General features: G+C 45.0%; 1 protein-coding gene across 2 annotated transcripts; it reads right to left on the reverse strand.

Moving 5' to 3' along the window:
* Positions 1-4,012: 4,012 nt before the first annotated feature.
* Positions 4,013-18,436, reverse strand: LOC120044910 (keratin, type I cytoskeletal 18-like). 2 transcript variants are annotated; one of them, XM_038989644.1, is made up of 11 exons: positions 18,381-18,436; positions 15,991-16,261; positions 15,506-15,631; positions 14,903-14,985; positions 14,414-14,570; positions 9,067-9,234; positions 8,112-8,237; positions 6,673-6,795; positions 6,474-6,568; positions 5,981-6,006; positions 4,013-4,217 (listed from the first exon to the last, which is right to left on the reverse strand). In XM_038989644.1, the coding sequence occupies exons 2-11, from the start codon at positions 16,252-16,254 to the stop codon at positions 4,090-4,092; spliced, it is 1,296 nt and encodes a 431-aa protein (XP_038845572.1). In that variant the 5' UTR covers positions 16,255-16,261; positions 18,381-18,436; the 3' UTR covers positions 4,013-4,089. The 2 variants fall into 2 exon arrangements, with proteins under 2 accessions (XP_038845572.1, XP_038845573.1); XM_038989645.1 differs by lacking the exon at positions 5,981-6,006 and having other exon boundaries at positions 4,036-4,217.
* Positions 18,437-18,997: the final 561 nt, after the last annotated feature.

The raw sequence follows: 18,997 nt of genomic DNA on the forward strand, positions 1-18,997 counted from the left end.
TAATTATTTACCTTTCATATCGGGACAAGGGATTGAAGATGAATGATATATTGATATAACTATAGTCTAATTTGTTGACGGGAGCCTCTTAAGAAACAACAATAGCCTCAGACTTCCAAGACCTTATCTGACCTCCGGAGAAACTCTACTGTAGGCAGAACCCAGACAGAGAGACAAGGGAAGGTGTTGTTCATCACCACCATAATAATAATAACAGTCATTGCCAAACATTACTACACAGTCATTATTACATAGTCATTATACAGGCCTTAATCTGGCTCATCAATAAGGCTTCCAGAGGCTCATGTTGTGGTGCACCACCCAGACAGACACATCTCCTTAGGACAGGTGTGTCACACACGACTGCACACACAGGCAGCGTGTACATGTTTATAGTGTCTTCTGAAACACACCTGTCTGTCTGTCTCTCGTCCATGAGTTTATGATAGATAGATGCCTATGACAGACAGACAGACGAACGAACATCTGTCATAGACATCTGTCATAGACGTCTGTTTATCATAAACTTATGAATGAGAGTGGGACGGAATCTCTCCTATACTATGTCTGGCTGCCTCACAGTCCTCTCAGTCTGCCTCAGCTCACGCCATGCCAATAGTAGGGTTTAACAGATCTCTGAAAGTGGCCGTTATTAAGGATGGAAGGAAGGAGAAACGTTGGGCTGGGCACATAGTGTGGCGCCCACCCTCATCAGTCAGTCCCTTCTCTGATGTGTGTCAGGGAGCTTAGAGGGTTTGTCGCTGGGAAAGTCCCACACACACCCTGATCTCCTCAGCCCGTGTGGCTTGGATGGTACAGTAGAGGAAAGAGACAAGCAGACACACTCATATTTCCAATAATTGTTCATTGTGACAGTGATTAGTGTCCAGAGAGACAATCACCTCCCAAGAAGGGCTCAATGTCTGACTGTGACCACTCCCCTGTGTTGATGGAGAGCTTTTGAAGCAACACACACATACATAACTATACAAGACCATACATGAGTATACATGATCATACATGACTATCCGGGTCTGTGTGGGTCTTTGTGGGTCTGTCCCGGTCTGTGTGGGTCTGTCCAGGTCTGTGTGGGTCTGTGTGGGTCTCTGTTGGTCTGTGTGGGTCTGTTCCGGTCTCTGTGGGTCTGTGTGGGTCTGTCCAGGTCTGTGTGAGTCTGTGTGAGTCTGTGTGGGTCTGTGTAGGTCTGTCCAGGTCTGTGTTGGTCTGTGTGGGTCTGTGTGGGTCTCTATACACAGAGACCCAGACAGACCCACACAGACTCACACAGACCCGGACAGACCCACACAGACTCACACAGACTCACACAGACCCGGACAGACCCACACAGACCCAAACAGACCCACACAGACCCGGACAGACCCACATAGAGCCACACAGTCCCACACAGACCAACACAGACCTGGACAGACCTACACAGACCCACACAGACTCACACAGACTCACACAGACCCGGACAGACCCACACAGACCCAAACAGACCCACACAGACCCTGACAGACCCACATAGAGCCACACAGTCCCACATAGACCCACACAGACCTGGACAAACCAACACAGACACAAAAAGACCGACACAAACATGGACAGACCCACACAGATCCACAGACCCACATAGATCCGGACAGACCCACTCAGACCCACACAGACCCACACAACCCACACAGACCTGGACAGACCGACACAGATCCACAGAGACCCGGACAGACCCACACAGACCTGGACAGACCCACACAGACCCACAGAGACCGGGACAGACCCACACAGACCAACAGAGACCCACACAGACCCACACAGACCCACACAGACCCACACAGACCGGGACAGACCCACACAGACCGGGACAGACCCACAAAGACCCACACAGACCCGGACAGACCTGGACAGACCCACACAGACCTGGACAGACCCACAAAGACCCACACACACCCGGACAGACCCTCACAGACCGGGACAGACCCACAAAGACCCACACAGACCCACACAGACCTGGACAGACCCACACAGACCGGGACAGACCCACACAGACCGGGACAGACCCACAAAGACCCACACAGACCCGGACAGACCCTCACAGACCCGGACAGACCCACACCTACTTACAAACAGCCCTCTCCTACCGCATATTTAGACACATTTTTTGCTTTCACAGATTATCTTCCCATAAATAACTGATGCCAAGGTGACAGCATAATGGTTTCTGCAGGTAATGATTATGTAATTACATCTGTGTAGCTCAGCAACACACTGCTTTACATTCACAACAATGTATTTCAGCAACACAGTTTTTGGACTCAGCTGACTTGCATTTGATGGAGATCATGAACTTGTCATTGTAAAAGCTGTTTGTCTGTTGAAGTCAGTCAGTCATTTAGTAAAACATTATTTAGACGGCACCTCTGTCTCATACCTCACAACCCAAAACCAGAAATACCACCCTATATACTTAATGAAACACCTAATGGTTTTTCCAACGCAAAGATTAACAGAGACATCAAATTGATGACTTCATTGTTCAGAGATTGCATGGCAGTCTGCCTTTAAACATATGTGCACACAAATTGCTGTGCAGGGACCTCTAAGTCCAAGCAGCATTTACTAAATGTCTCTGATTACAAGGTAAAGTATTCTGGTGAAAGATTGGATGGCATTTGCATTATTTGACTTCAACGTTAAAGTTGATTAAAGGCCATAAGTACAACAAGCACATCAAATCAAATCGAATAGTCTTACTAACCTTTCATCATTACAAAGTGTGATTAGCTAAGTGCTATGATGGATGAATAGGTCTGGAGCATTAATCAGAGCTGTCAGACAGACGTTTAGGCTCAACATGAAGGTAACCTTGCAGTGTTGTATGCATGCCTCCCTACTGCACAAAGCTGTCATCACACGCACATGAACAGGCACAGTTATCTCCACTGACGTGTCATTGTGCTCATCAGGCTACGTAGTAGACAGGGTAGTTTCATGGTTTTACATAGAATTTTTTTCAGTATGTGTAGAATTCATAGAATGTGTTTTGAGTATGTGTAGAATTCATAGAATGTGTTTTGAGTATGTGTAGAATGCATAGAATGTGTTTTGAGTATGTTTCGAGTATGTGTAGAATTCATAGAATGTGTTTTGAGTATGTGTAGAATTCATAGAATGTGTTTTGAGTATGTGTAGAAATCATAGAATGTGTTTGAGTATGTTTTGAGTATGTGTAGAAATCATAGAATGTGTTTTGAGTATGTTTCGAGTATGTGTAGAAATCATAGAATGTGTATTGAGTATGTTTTGAGTATGTGTGGAATGTGTTGGATGTAATACGTCTTACATTGTAGAATGTGGTTGATAGTTATTGAACATATAAGAAGTATTTTGGATACTCCATGATGATGAAACAAAATAAAAGAGAAAATAACACCAACTTTGACTAAAAGACAAACCTTTATTTCAGACATTACAGAAGTTTATAGATACAGACACAAAAGCATGTTGAAAACCCAGCCCAAAAAATGCAGTTCAGTTGAAAGAGATTTACTGTGTCTATTGCTTGTTACCTAAATATAGAAATAAATAGTTTAATGCACAAAGCAAAACCTTTTATTAAACAACAACCATGTTAGTCATGACAACTGAGGGACGGATGCCGTATGAGACATCTCATTGACTTTCAGTACATCTCATATTATTGTATTATTATATTATTGTATGCATACTATATATCTCATAGTGTCCCCAGACATATCCATGAGGCTGTGAAAGGAACAGGGAAGACTAACACTCTGATGGGAATGAAACAGACATCCATGTTGGTGGAGGCCCCTGAGGGTCCGTGGGTAAGGCTGGCCCTTGACCACAATGTGTGAGAAGAAATGATCAAATCAAATCAAATGTTATTTGTCACACAGGTGTAGACCTTACTGTGAAATGCTTACTTACAAGCCCTTAACCAACAATGCAGTTTTAAGAAAATATAGTTAAGAAAATGTTTACTAAATAAAGTAAAAATTAATTTAAAAAAGAACACAATAAAATAACAATAACGAGGCTATATGAAGATGATGATGATGATGAGGTCCCTCACTTCTTCTTCTTCTTCACCTCCTCCTGTATCTGCTCCACCTCGCTGGACTCATCCACCACCTGGCCGTTGATCATAGTCTGAGTTACCACCTTCACTATCTTCCTGGTCCGCACATCCGGCTCCTCTGCAGGGAAACGAGAGGAAGAGGTTGAGGAAGAGGATGAGGAAGAGGATGTCACAGTATTACTGTAACCCAACAGGCTCTGAATTGTAACACGACCTATGAACTTGCCAACGTGTTGATGATATATCTACTGCTTATGAATGTGTTAAGTATAGCTTATGAATGTGTTAAGTACAGCTTATGAATGTGTTTAGTACAGCTTATGAATGTGTTTAGTACAGCTTATGAATGTGTTAAGTACAGCTTATGAATGTGTTAAGTACAGCTTATGAATGTGTTAAGTACAGCTTATGAATGTGTTAAGTACAGCTTATGAATGTGTTAAGTATAGCTTATGAATGTGTTAAGTACAGCTTATGAATGTGTTAAGTACAGCTTATGAATGAGTTAAGTACAGCTTATGAATGAGTTAAGTACAGCTTATGAATGAGTTAAGTATAGCTTATGAATGTGCTAAGAATTCCTTTTGTAAGTACACCCCAAATAAAGTGCTACCAAATTGATTCAGTGAGTAGTCACAAGCCTACAGTAACACTCCGTTACAACATTGAGACTTGGTATTATTTTCACCTAATGCAGTTGCTAGGGACAGCTCTGTTTTGGGCGTTGCTTTGTTTGCAGGTTTGTGAAACTGCCATTAGTCTGTGGCCACGGCCCCTTGATTTACATTTACATTTAACATTTAGGTCATTTAGCAGACGCTCTTATCCAGAGCGACTTACAAATTGGAAAGTTCATACATATTCATCCTGGTCCCCCCGTGGGAATTGAACCCTGGTCCCCCCGTGGGAATTGAACCCACAACCCTGGCGTTGCAAGCGCCATGCTCTACCAACTGAGCCACACGGGACCACAATTTGATGCCAGGGTGGCGGAAGCAGCACAGAATCAAGTTGTATCTGACATAAGGCAACACCGCTGACCCTATTTTAAACCTGTAGTGTAAATAGCTGTTGGGCAGTTGGCTTTGTCAGCGAGCCAATGGCCCGGAGTACCTCAACTTTACTCTATAAGTCACAGACAGTACCTACACAAGCTAGCCTCGGGTCGTTTCCCAGTGTAACTGCTTGGTGCAGGGTAAAGTTGCCCCTAGATTCTGATCTTGGGTCAGTTTTGCAGTTTCCCAACTAGGATTGGGGGGGGGGGGCTGATCCTAAATCTGTACCTAGGGGAAACTTCACCCGGGAGCGTAACCCCCCTGGACCTTGAGCCTGGTGAACATTCAGACCAATGAAATGCTCGGTGAAGGTGAGAGTGAGAAGGGAGGAGGGAAGATAAGAAAGAAAGAAAATAAGAAAGGGAAACAAAAGATGGATGGGTGACCAGGATGGGTGATCAGGATGGGTGATCAGGATAAGTCCATGCAGTCCATTTGAGAGACTGAGGTGAATTGAGGTCTCTCTGTGTGAGAATGAAATGACCTATTCATGAATGAATGGGGACTCTTATCACACACCATGGATGGAATTACCTAATGTCACACTGATAAAGGAGCTTTCTCCATCCATGTGTACGGTCACATCCACAATCATTTACATTTTTTATTTTTTATTTATTTAACCTTTATTTAACTAGGCAAGTCAGTTAAGAACAAATTTGTATTTACAATGACGGCCTACCCAGGCCAAACCTGGAGGACGCTGGGCCAATTGTGCGCCAATCAATCAATGTGTTGCCGAGTAAGTAATTGTTGATGTTTGCTTAGGTTAGCCTGTGTCAATGAGGATGTGAGAGTGATGTCAAGTTAAAGTACTGTTACTCACGTTTTGGTGATGGCGCTTCTTTAATCCTGCATCAATAATGGGAAAAGAATGTGCCCAATGACTTTAACTGATACATGGAAATTGTCACTGGCAGAAGATGTTATGTCCCAGGAAGAACAATTATCTGTTTGAATAAACTCCACTGAGAGCAGAACCTTCCTGGATATACAGTACTAAGCACCCCTTATTTACATCTGACCATGGCATTATATGTAACAAAGATAGAGGAAGAGAGGCGTTTCCAATGACATCATCAATGAATTAGTAGACAATTAGCAGGCAATGCCTACTCATAATTGGTTAAAATCACACGATGCACACTGATGATGTCCTTGGAAACACTCATCTTCCTCTATATGTTTCACTACAAAACATAGAAATGCACCATTTTCACATATGTTGATGTTGTGGAGGTGCTGGAGATGATGAATATGAAGTTGAACATTATTTCCCTTTAAATGTTCACATAAAGATGATCATCCTGGTGACTCACGTCTCCTCTCCCTCCAGCAGTCTCCTGTAGGTGGCGATCTCCAGCTCTAAGTTCTGCTTGATGCGGAGCAGCTGTTCATAGTCCGTCTTGTTGCGCTGCAATAAAATACAATACAACTTTATTAGTCCCTTTGTTACTGTAAACAATGGAAATATGAGTATAGTTCCACCTCCTTAGCCCCTGGGCTACCAGTGAGCACCTGCATGTCCAGACGCAGCTGAGACAGGTCCTCCTCCAGCTGGGACAGCGTGGTCTGCAGACGCTCCATCTCCAGGCTGTACTTCTGACCTGTCTCCCCCAGGTTACCCTTCAGAGCTGACACCTGGGGTGGAGAGGGTGAGTCCGATTATAGAAATCACATCAAATCAAATGTTATTTGCCACATGCGCCAAATACAACAGGTGTAGTAGACCTTACAGTGAAATGCTTAATTACAAGACCTTAACCAACAATGCAGTTTTAAGAAAATACCAAAAAAAGTAAGAGATAAGAATAACAAATGATTAAAGAGCAGCAGTAAATAACAATAGTGGGGCTATATACAGGAGGTACCGTTACCGAGGTAATTGAGGTAATATGTACATGTAGGTAGAGTTATTAAAGTGACTACGCATAGATAATAACAGAGAGTAGCAGCAGCGTTCCAGGGGGGGAGGGGCAATGCAAATCAACTGCGGACGAGACAAACATGCATGCACACATGTACACGCGCAGATCAAATGTATACCCGATACACCTTCATCAAATATACAGTGATGTACACGCGCAGATTAAATGTATACCCGATACACCTTCATCAAATATACAGTGATGTACACGCGCAGATTAAATGTATACCCGATACACCTTCATCAAATATACAGTGATGTACACGCGCAGATTAAATGTATACCCGATACACCTTCATCAAATATACAGTGATGTACACGCGCAGATTAAATGTATACCCGATACACCTTCATCAAATATACAGTGATGTACACGCGCAGATTAAATGTATACCCGATACACCTTCATCAAATATACAGTGATGTACACGCGCAGATTAAATGTATACCCGATACACCTTCATCAAATATACAGTGATGTACACGCGCAGATTAAATGTATACCCGATACACCTTCATCAAATATACAGTGATGTACACGCGCAGATCAAATGTATACCCGATACACCTTCATCAAATATACAGTGATGTACACGCGCAGATTAAATGTATACCCGATACACCTTCATCAAATATACAGTGATGTACACGCGCAGATCAAATGTATACCCGATACACCTTCTCATCAAATATACAGTGTGTGATTACAGAAAGGAAGAACATCTGTGTACAGGTCAGGGGATGGCTGTTGTTATAACACTGATCCTTACACTCTTAGAAACAAGGTGCTCTCTAGAACCTGCTAGAAGAACCCTTTAAAGAACCCTATTCTATCTGGAACCAAAAAGGGTTCTCCTAAAGGAGTGTATCTGACCCAACATCAAGGAAGGTGAGAGATATTTATAGTCAACAAGGATAACATGGGTGGGGAAAAGAGCAAGGATCTCATCGATACTGTAGTTGTGCTGGTTGTCCAGCTGTAGATCCCCAGTACAACACAACCCCCAGTTGACAGGTTCCTAGTTCCTACCTGTTTGTGCAGACTCTCCAGCTCCACCTCCAGGTTCTGTAGGAAGCGTTGTCTCTCCACCATGTCACTCTGAGCCCCCCTGAGAGCCTCGTTAGACTCCTTTACCTCGTTCTGCACCATCTCCAGCTGTAACACACCACACACACGTTCCTGAACACACCGCACCCCCAGGTTACTGAAAACAGTAACACACACGTTCCTGAACACACCGCATCCCCAGGTTACTAGATACTAGATACCACACCTGGGTTCACCTGGATATGATAACTATGTTACGCCTGAATCGTAACTTGAGATACACATGCAATGCCAACGGGAGATTTGCATGAACATTTGAGTCACACGCACTTATCTCATGTTACAAATCAGCCCTGAGAGACTAAACTCTAGTGTCTAGTTTCTGGCATGGTGATGCACCCAGCCAGCTAGTCCCCCACTGACCTTCTTGAGGTCCTCATCCAGCCAGTCCCCCACTGACCTTCTTGAGGTCCCCAGCCAGCCAGTCCCCCACTGACCTTCTTGAGGTCCTCATCCAGCCAGTCCCCCACTGACCTTCTTGAGGTCCTCATCCAGCCAGTCCCCCACTGACCTTCTTGAGGTCCCCAGCCAGCCAGTCCCCCACTGACCTTCTTGAGGTCCTCATCCAGCCAGTCCCCCACTGACCCTCTTGAGGTCCCCAGCCAGCCAGTCCCCCACTGACCTTCTTGAGGTCCCCAGCCAGCCAGTCCCCCACTGACCTTCTTGAAGTCCTCACCCAGCCAGTCCCCCACTGACCTTCTTGAGGTCCCCAGCCAGCCAGTCCCCCACTGACCTTCTTGAGATCCCCAGCCAGCCAGTCCCCCACTGACCTTCTTGAGGTCCCCAGCCAGCCAGTCCCCCACTGACCTTCTTGAGGTCCCCAGCCAGCCAGTCCCCCACTGACCTTCTTGAGGTCCCCAGCCAGTCCCCCACTGACCTTCTTGAGGTACCACTGCTCAGCCTGGTCCTTGTTCTTCTTGACGATGCCCTCGTACTGAGTTCTGAGCTCTGACATTATTGTGCCCAGTTCAGGTCCACCACGGCCTGCGTCCACCTCCACGGTCACAGTCTGAGCAGCAATATGGCCCTTCATAGACTCCACCTCCTGCAGAGAGACAATTCATACATAAATCAATCAATCAATTACAAATGTTGTCACAAAGTACCAGGGGTTGGAACTTTTTTCCAATCGTGTCTTTCTGAACAGAACCAATTTTTTTTTCCGTCCACTGTTCCAACCAGTAAAATAAAGTTCTGAAACGGTCCGAACCCCCCCTGAAACGGTCCGAACCCCCCCTGAAACGGTCCGAACCCCCCAAAAGTTACGTTTATATCGCTCCTTTCTGTTCCTTTTAAAACCTCTGAGATTGTTGTATTTTTTACATTGAGCTCGACATTAAAATACTCCGTGCGGATAGAGCAGCTTGCTACGGAGCAGGCAAACGATTTCATCTGTATAGGAAAGTCATTAAGAGCAAATTGTCTTTTGCTGCAGCATGGTTTAATCATAATGAAAGCCAAACCCTCACACTGTGCACTGTGCTGCCAGTCACTATGGACAGACAAGTGTAGGACATAAGATGTGATTGAGATTTTGCAGGTGGGGAAAGAGCGAAAAGACAGAGAGAAGGTCAGTGAATTCTACACCCCACTGTGACAGAGAGGTCAGTGAATTCTACACCCCACTGTGACGGAGAGGTCAGTGAATTCTACATCCCACTGTGACAGAGAGGTCAGTGAATTCTACACCCCACTGTGACGGAGAGGTCAGTGAATTCTACACTCCACTGTGACAGAGAGGTCAGTGAACTCTACACCCCACTGTAACAGAGAGGTCAGTGAATTCTACACACCACTGTGACAGAGAGGTCAGTGAATTCTACACCCCACTGTGACAGAAAGGTCAGTGAATTCTACACGCCACTGTGACAGAGAGGTCAGTGAATTCTACACGCCACTGTGACAGAGAGGTCAGTGAATTCTACACGCCACTGTGACAGAGAGGTCAGTGAATTCTACACACCACTGTGACAGAGAGGTCAGTGAATTCTACACACCACTGTGACGGAAAGGTCAGTGAATTCTACACCCCACTGTGACGGAGAGGTCAGTGAATTCTACACCCCACTGTGACGGAGAGGTCAGTGAATTCTACACCCCACTGTGACAGAGAGGTCAGTGAATTCTACACCCCACTGTGCCAGAGAGGTCAGTGAATTCTACACACCACTGTGACAGAGAGGTCAGTGAATTCTACACCCCACTGTGCCAGAGAGGTCAGTGAATTCTACACCCCACTGTGACAGAGAGGTCAGTGAATTCTACACCCCACTGTGACAGAGAGGTCAGTGAATTCTACATCCCACTGTGACAGAGAGGTCAGTGAATTCTACATCCCACTGTGACAGAGAGGTCAGTGAATTCTACACCCCACTGTGACAGAGAGGTCAGTGAATTCTACACCCCACTGTGACAGAGAGGTCAGTGAACTCTACACCCCACTGTGACAGAGAGGTCAGTGAATTCTGCACCCCACTGTGACAGAGAGGTCAGTGAACTCTACACCCCACTGTGACAGAGAGGTCAGTGAACTCTACACCCCACTGTGACAGAGAGGTCAGTGAATTCTACACACCACTGTGACAGAGAGGTCAGTGAATTCTACACCCCACTGTGACAGAGAGGTCAGTGAATTCTACACCCCACTGTGACAGAAAGGTCAGTGAATTCTACACCCCACTGTGACAGAGAGGTCAGTGAATTCTACACCCCACTGTGACAGAAAGGTCAGTGAATTCTACACGCCACTGTGACAAAGAGGTCAGTGAATTCTACACCCCACTGTGACAGAGAGGTCAGTGAATTCTACACCCCACTGTGACGGAGAGGTCAGTGAATTCTACATCCCACTGTGACAGAGAGGTCAGTGAATTCTACACCCCACTGTGACAGAGAGGTCAGTGAATTCTACACCCCACTGTGACAGAGAGGTCAGTGAATTCTACACACCACTGTGACAGAGAGGTCAGTGAATTCTACACCCCACTGTGACAGAAAGGTCAGTGAATTCTACACGCCACTGTGACAGAGAGGTCAGTGAATTCTACACACCACTGTGACAGAGAGGTCAGTGAATTCTACACACCACTGTGACAGAGAGGTCAGTGAACTCTACACCCCACTGTGACAGAGAGGTCAGTGAACTCTACACCCCACTGTGACAGAGAGGTCAGTGAATTCTACACCCCACTGTGACAGAAAGGTCAGTGAATTCTACACCCCACTGTGACGGATAGGTCAGTGAATTCTACACCCCACTGTGACAGAGAGGTCAGTGAATTCTACACCCCACTGTGACGGAGAGGTCAGTGAATTCTACACCCCACTGTGACAGAGAGGTCAGTGAATTCTACACCCCACTGTGACAGAGAGGTCAGTGAATTCTACACCCCACTGTGACGGAGAGGTCAGTGAATTCTACACCCCACTGTGACAGAGAGGTCAGTGAATTCTACACCCCACTGTGACAGAGAGGTCAGTGAATTCTACACCCCACTGTGACGGAGAGGTCATTGAATTCTACACCCCACTGTGACGGAGAGGTCATTGAATTCTACACCCCACTGTGACGGAGAGGTCATTGAATTCTACACCCCACTGTGACAGAAAGGTCAGTGAATTCTACACCCCACTGTGACAGAAAGGTCAGTGAATTCTACACCCCACTGTGACGGAGAGGTCATTGAATTCTACACCCCACTGTGACGGAGAGGTCAGTGAATTCTACACCCCACTGTGACAGAGAGGTCAGTGAACTCTACACCCCACTGTGACAGAGAGGTCAGTGAATTCTACACCCCACTGTGACAGAGAGGTCAGTGAATTCTACACCCCACTGTGACAGAGAGGTCAGTGAACTCTACACCCCACTGTGACAGAGAGGTCAGTGAATTCTACACACCACTGTGACAGAGAGGTCAGTGAATTCTACACCCCACTGTGACAGAAAGGTCAGTGAATTCTACACGCCACTGTGACAGAGAGGTCAGTGAATTCTACACACCACTGTGACAGAGAGGTCAGTGAATTCTACACACCACTGTGACAGAGAGGTCAGTGAATTCTACACCCCACTGTGACAGAAAGGTCAGTGAATTCTACATCCCACTGTGACAGAGAGGTCAGTGAATTCTACACCCCACTGTGACGGAGAGGTCATTGAATTCTACACCCCACTGTGACAGAGAGGTCAGTGAATTCTACACCCCACTGTGACGGATAGGTCATTGAATTCTACACTCCACTGTGACAGAGAGGTCAGTGAATTCTACACCCCACTGTGACGGAGAGGTCATTGAATTCTACACTCCACTGTGACAGAGAGGTCAGTGAATTCTACACCCCACTGTGACAGAGAGGTCAGTGAATTCTACACACCACTGTGACAGAAAGGTCAGTGAATTCTACACCCCACTGTGACAGAGAGGTTAGTGAATTCTACACCCCACTGTGACAGAGAGGTCAGTTAATTCTACACCCCACTGTGACAGAGAGGTCAGTGAATTCTACACCCCACTGTGACAGAAAGGTCAGTGAATTCTACACCACACTGTGACAGAGAGGTCAGTGAATTCTACACCCCACTGTGACAGAGAGGTCAGTGAATTCTACACCCCACTGTGACAGAAAGGTCAGTGAATTCTACACCCCACTGTGACAGAGAGGTCAGTGAACTCTACACCCCACTGTGACAGAGAGGTCAGTGAATTCTACACCCCACTGTGACAGAGAGGTCAGTAAATTCTACACCCCACTGTGACAGAGAGGTCAGTGAACTCTACACCCCACTGTGACAGAGAGGTCAGTGAATTCTACACCCCACTGTGATGGAGAGGTCAGTGAACTCTACACCCCACTGTGACAGAGAGGTCAGTGAATTCTACACCCCACTGTGACAGAGAGGTCAGTGAATTCTACACCCCACTGTGACAGAGAGGTCAGTGAATTCTACACCCCACTGTGACAGAGAGACCCTCTTCATTATTAACATCCTCTCCATGAATACTTGATGGAGGTGAGCTCATGTCACTGTTCCCTCTCACTGTTCCCTCTCACAGGGACAGGGGGATACCTAGTCAGTTGTACAACTGTATGCATTCAACTGAAATGTGTGTTCCATATTTAATCCAACCCCTCTGAATCAGAGAGGTGCGGTTAGCTGCCTTAATCTACATCCACGTCATCGGCGCCTGGAGAACAGTGGGTTAACTGCCTTGCTCAGGGGCAGGAGGGCAAATTTCTCTCTCTCTCTCTCTCTCTCTCTCTCTCTCTCTCTCTCTCTCTCTCTCTCTCTCTGCGAAATACACAACTTAATAGACTAAGCATATGGCACCACTGCATTGGCAGCACACCCAGCTTTATAGACACACCGAGCACATCTAGGGCCAGTTATCGACAACACACACATACACACACCATAGGAAAATAGGAAGGGATGAGCCAAGCACCCACACACACAGAGGCAGGCACGCACACGCACACGGACGCAGGCACGTGCACACACACCAGAAGAAACTTACAATCACATCATTCTACCCCGTGCCACATACAAGTAGTACAAGGTGACTTATCCCTTCACACAGGTCTGTAGTGTTCCTATTCAGAGCAGAGCAACCAGTGAACCAATGCTGTTTTGAGAGGGGTCTCTGTAGACTTGAGTAAAAAAGCTAAGACCTGAGTTACTTTCAGGCTTTGAGTTACTTAAGACAAAGAGACCTCCGGTGTTGTGTTTCAGAGTCTGAGCCGGTTCCTACTCCAAGCTTCCAAGGGGATGTAGAGTGATACCACCACTGGGACAGAAATGAACAGAGGACCAGTCTCTTCCCCTCTCAGACCACTTACTTGATTCAGTGGTCTGTCATTCAGTTCAGGCCATTCGGTCAATGGCCAGTAAGAAGAGGAAAGGTGACAGAGGACATCCTTGTCTTACTCCAGTCAGAGATATCTCCCCATACTAGGAGACCATGAGAAAAATCTGTGGTTCAGTTATAACCTGGCTATAACTAGGGACCCATAGTTTTTCCTGGCTTCGTAATGAAGTGAGGAAAAACTCCTGGCCCCTCTATCCCAGAGCTCAAAACGGATTAAAATGGCATCTTGATGACATCATTCCCACTAGTTTTGTCTGTCGGGATACCATCATCCTTAATAAAGAAAGTTGACCTCTCTCAAGTTTTTGACTTAGGATGGATAAAGTCCTGATCTACGGAGCTACCTCCTCTCACCTCCTCATGGTTCTTCTTCAGGAAGTAGATCTCTTCCTTCAGGCTGTCCAGGTCTCCTTTCAGGGATCCGATGATCTGATCATGGTCCACCTTGGCCTTCTTCAGGGCCAAACAGTCCCTCTCCACAGACTGGGACATGCACAACTCTGTCTCCCACCTGGAGGAGGAGTAGGAGGAAGAGATTGAGAAGTGAGAGATTCTGAAGTGAGAGATTGTGAGAGCTTTGGTGACTAATATTTCTAAAGTATTCAATACAGATAGTAAAATAAACATTACACTTGAAAGAAGGGGTGGGGTGGGGTGAGGGAGGAGGGGAAGGATTAACTGACACAAACACAGACTAAAACACACACAAGCACACAGTTCCGCTATGCAGACAAATATTTGTCTACTTAGTGCAGCGTTGGAGTGGAGCCTGAACATACATCTGCAAACCATGTTTGAAGAGCTTTCACTTCAAAACAAACAAACACAGAGAAACACACTCACTTGATCCTGAAGTCGTCAGCTGCCAGTTTAGCATTGTCAATCTCCAGCATGAGGCGAGCGTTCTCCAGTGTCTTCTTCCTCACCTGAGGAAAGACAGGGATCAGGGTAAGCGTTACCTTTCACATATCTACCACGTACTAGTACAATTTTACAGTTGAAGGTTTCCATCGTCTCTAATGTATCTTAAACTGACACTTTCACTGTCACTTAACCCTCACTTACTGAAACGCTGACTCCATATGCATCCTTGGGATATTGGGTAATGCATTAAACTGTAACCGTTTGATTTAAAATGGCCTTACGCTCATCTTTTACCCACCATCTGGTGGGACAGTCTAGCGCAGGTTAAGTTAAAGGGTCTATTTCTGCTAATGTTAAACTCCTATTAAAGAGAGTCACTGTGTCAACACTTGCATGGTAAACGTGTAGTACGTGTACGGCCACGTGTGTGTACTGAGCGTGACTATGTTTACAATGTGTAAATCCACATCATGACTCAGATATAGACACAATGTCCTCATTGTACAGTGAGAAAAGTGCATGGTTAAGTTACGTGGGGTGAGAGAGAGGGCTCATGGGAACGTAGGGACGCTGGGAACCCACCTCCTTTTCCACCTGGTGGGCCTGGGCCATCATGGTTTCGAAGTCGTGACCTTTAGGGATGCGCTCAATCATTATCTGCTTGATCCTCAGCTCCAGGTCTGCGTTGGACGTCTCCAGGGAGCGCACCTAAGAAGAAGACTTATTATCCATTATCTTGCAAAGTGCTTGCTCAAGGGTACAACGACAGGATGGCACTCAGGATCAGAAGAGGACGGGCTCATTGTAATGGCTGGAATGGAATCCATGGAATGAAGTTAAACGTGGTTTCCATGTGTCGGATGTTTCTGATAACGTTCCATTAATAACATTACAGATATTACAATGAGCTCTTCCTCCTCAGCTACTCCCACCAGCCTCCTCTGTTCAGGATAGTTGCTAGCTCACTCCACACTAGATTTTCTGTCAGATCTAGGATTTGAACCAGCGAGCCTCCGGTTGCTGAACCCCTTCTCTAACCTCTACCCTCTAGGCTACCTTCCACCCACCTTGTCCAGGTAAGTGGCCAGGCGGTTGTTGAGGCCCTGCATGGCCTCCTTCTCGTTGGTGTGGTTGCCCAGCTGCCCATTGAGGTTCAGGGTGACTGGAACTCCGTTCAGGTCATGGCTGACGGAGGCGGAGCGGGTCAGGGGGCTGGTGGCAAAGGACACGGCAGCTCTGGAGCGGGCACGGCCGCTGTCTCTCAGAGACAGGCTTGAGAAAGAGGGCTGACGGCCCACAGAGAAGCTCCGCACTGAGAAACTGGACGACATGACGGCTCTGTGTGGGAGATGACAAAGAGGAAGAAGACCTGATAAAGATTAGAGGGTTGGAACGCTGCTGTAATAAACACACTTGTGTCGACTACACATGACTAATGTGGCCTCAAGGAATATGTCTCTAGTCTAGCGGTGCTTCAGCTCAGTTTCATATGGAAATCCTCATTATTTGAGGACAAAATTGATCAAGGTCATTACACCATTGATTGCAAATAATTATTAAAGGCACGTAAAACTTAGGCTAGTATAATAGGTCTGTCAACATACCAAAGGTGCACTATTTTGATCAGACTGAAACAATACATTCATGGGCTCAAAAGAACACATAGCCTGGGGGCCATTTTGAACGAGCCCACCGCTGCTGTCTATTCAAACTAAGAATCAGCCAGTGATAAACTTCAATGGATTACTATTTTTATAACTACTAGACTGTCTTTATGACTACCAGACTGTCTTTATGACTACCAGACTGTCTTTATGACTACTAGACTGTCTTTATGACTACCAGACTGTCTGTACGGCTACTAGACAGTTTGTATGACTACCAGACTGTCTTTATGACTACTAGACTGTCTTTATGACTACCAGACTGTCTTTATGACTACCAGACTGTCTTTATGACTACCAGACTGTCTGTACGGCTACTAGACAGTTTGTATGACTACCAGACTGTATTTATGACTACTAGACTGTCTTTATGACTACCAGACTGTCTGTACGGCTACTAGACAGTTTGTATGGCTACTAGACTGTCTTTATGACTACTAGACTGTCTTTACGGCTACTAGACTGTCTTTGTGACTACTAAACTGTCTTTATGATTATCAAATCAAAGTTTATTTGTCACATGTGCCGAATACAACAGGTGTAGACCTTACAGTGAAATGATTACTTACAGGCTCTAACCAATAGTGCAAAAAAGGTATTAGGTGAACAATAGGTAAGTAAAGAAATAAAACAACAGTAAAAAGACAGTTGAAAATAACAGTAGCGAGGCTACATACAGACACCCGTTAGTCAGGCTGATTGAGGTAGTATGTACATGTAGATATGGTTAAAGTGACTATGCATATATGATGAACAGAGAGTAGCAGTAGCGTAAAAGAGGGGTTGGTGGGACACAATGCAGATAGCCCGGTTAGCCAATGTGCGGGAGCACTGGTTACTAGACTGTTTTTGTGATTACTAGGCTGTCTTTGTGACTACTAGACTGTCTTTATGGCTACTAGACTGTCTTCACGGCTACTAAACTGTCTGAGACAATCAACAATTACTTCATCCCAGCTCACAGTACAATCATCAACATGTAAATGACCAATCTGGTATCAGAAGAGTTTCCCAAGAACTGTCAGAAAACCCTTCATATCTTACATTACTATGGGGATAGTTATTGTTGTTAATATCCTATTCCACAATAAGTTAGAAAGCTACTTTTTACCTCTTGTCAATGAGAGAACTCACAAAACCAAGAACAGACATGAGTTCAGAGTTATGTTCTGTCTAAAACAATACTAGTATTGTTTGGTGTTTGCATGGGAAACAGACAGTGTCCACAGTCACCAGCCACTGGGCACAGACGTCAGTTCAACGTCTAGTTTGGATTTACATTTGGTTGAGTTGTCAACTAACGTGAATTCAAAGTGAAATCAACCAAAAATGTCACCCTGTCATTGGATTTAGGGGAAAAGTTGAGGACATTTTGCAAATTCGATCAGTTTTCCAAGTTCATTTAATGTCATCGCATTGAGTTTTTTGGTTGAAATGATGTGGAAACAACGCTGATTGGACCAGTGGGTGGGCTGTTCAATAGGTAAAACTCTCTCTGTCATTTAATACTCTGTGAGTTTCTCCCACCAACGACAAAACATCCGAAAAAATAAAACATTCCTTTGTGATGAGTAGAGAAACATAAGGCGATTAAGGCACAAATAAAGATATTTGAATTATAATTTATAATCTTATGAATTACAATCTTTCATTATAACTTAGTTTTCAATATTTTTGTCATTATACATTTACTGTTTTAAAAAATACATTTCATTACAGTTATTCAGACAAACTTGATTATCTTTCTTTAAAAAGATAGGACTAAATAGAAACAGTGAAATGAAACCACTGACCTGGATTCTGTTCTCTTCAGTGAGATAGAGAAAGAGGGAGAGAGGGATCCTGGAGAATGCTGAGTCTACTGTGAGACTAATGCTACAGGTGCATTTATATAGAGGTGAGTCGGGAGGGGCCACATCTAAAAGTGGGTGTAGCCTCTGAAGCTTCTGTAAGACATTGAAGTAGTTCTCTCCTGCAGGTAGGTAGAAGTCACCTGAACTTCATTCAGGAGAGTAAAATCAAATATTTTAAAAGAAGGAAAGAGAATTGGTCTAATCAAACAACAGAAGGCTATGTCAATAGATTTATACTATGCCAGTAGAGTTCTACTGTATGTGTGGCTATGTCAATAGATTTATACTATGCCAGTAGAGTTCTACTGTATGTGTGGCTATGTCAATAGATTTATACTATGTCAATAGAGTTATACTATGTCAATACTAAATAGTTCTACTGTATGTGTGGCTATGTCAATACTAAATAGTTCTACTGTATGTGTGGCTATGTCAATACTAAATAGTTCTACTGTATGTGTGGCTATGTCAATACTAAATAGTTCTACTGTATGTGTGGCTATGTCAATACTAAATAGTTCTACAGTATGTGTGGCTATGTCAATACTAAATAGTTC

Source organism: Salvelinus namaycush, chromosome 3 (genome assembly GCF_016432855.1).
Source record: "Salvelinus namaycush isolate Seneca chromosome 3, SaNama_1.0, whole genome shotgun sequence".
Taxonomy (NCBI): Eukaryota; Metazoa; Chordata; class Actinopteri; order Salmoniformes; family Salmonidae; genus Salvelinus; species Salvelinus namaycush.

What these genes read in the sequence shown, in the direction of transcription:
- LOC120044910 (XM_038989644.1), bottom strand. Translation starts at nt 16,254, where the DNA reads ATGTCGTCCAGTTTCTCAGTGCGGAGCTTCTCTGTGGGCCGTCAGCCC. An exon ending in TGGAGAGTCTGCACAAACAG is followed by an intron (nt 6,796 to 8,111) that starts GTAGGAACTAGG and finishes TCTCCACCCCAG; the next exon opens with GTGTCAGCTCTGAAGGGTAA. An exon ending in AGCTGCGTCTGGACATGCAG is followed by an intron (nt 6,569 to 6,672) that starts GTGCTCACTGGT and finishes ATTTTATTGCAG; the next exon opens with CGCAACAAGACGGACTATGA.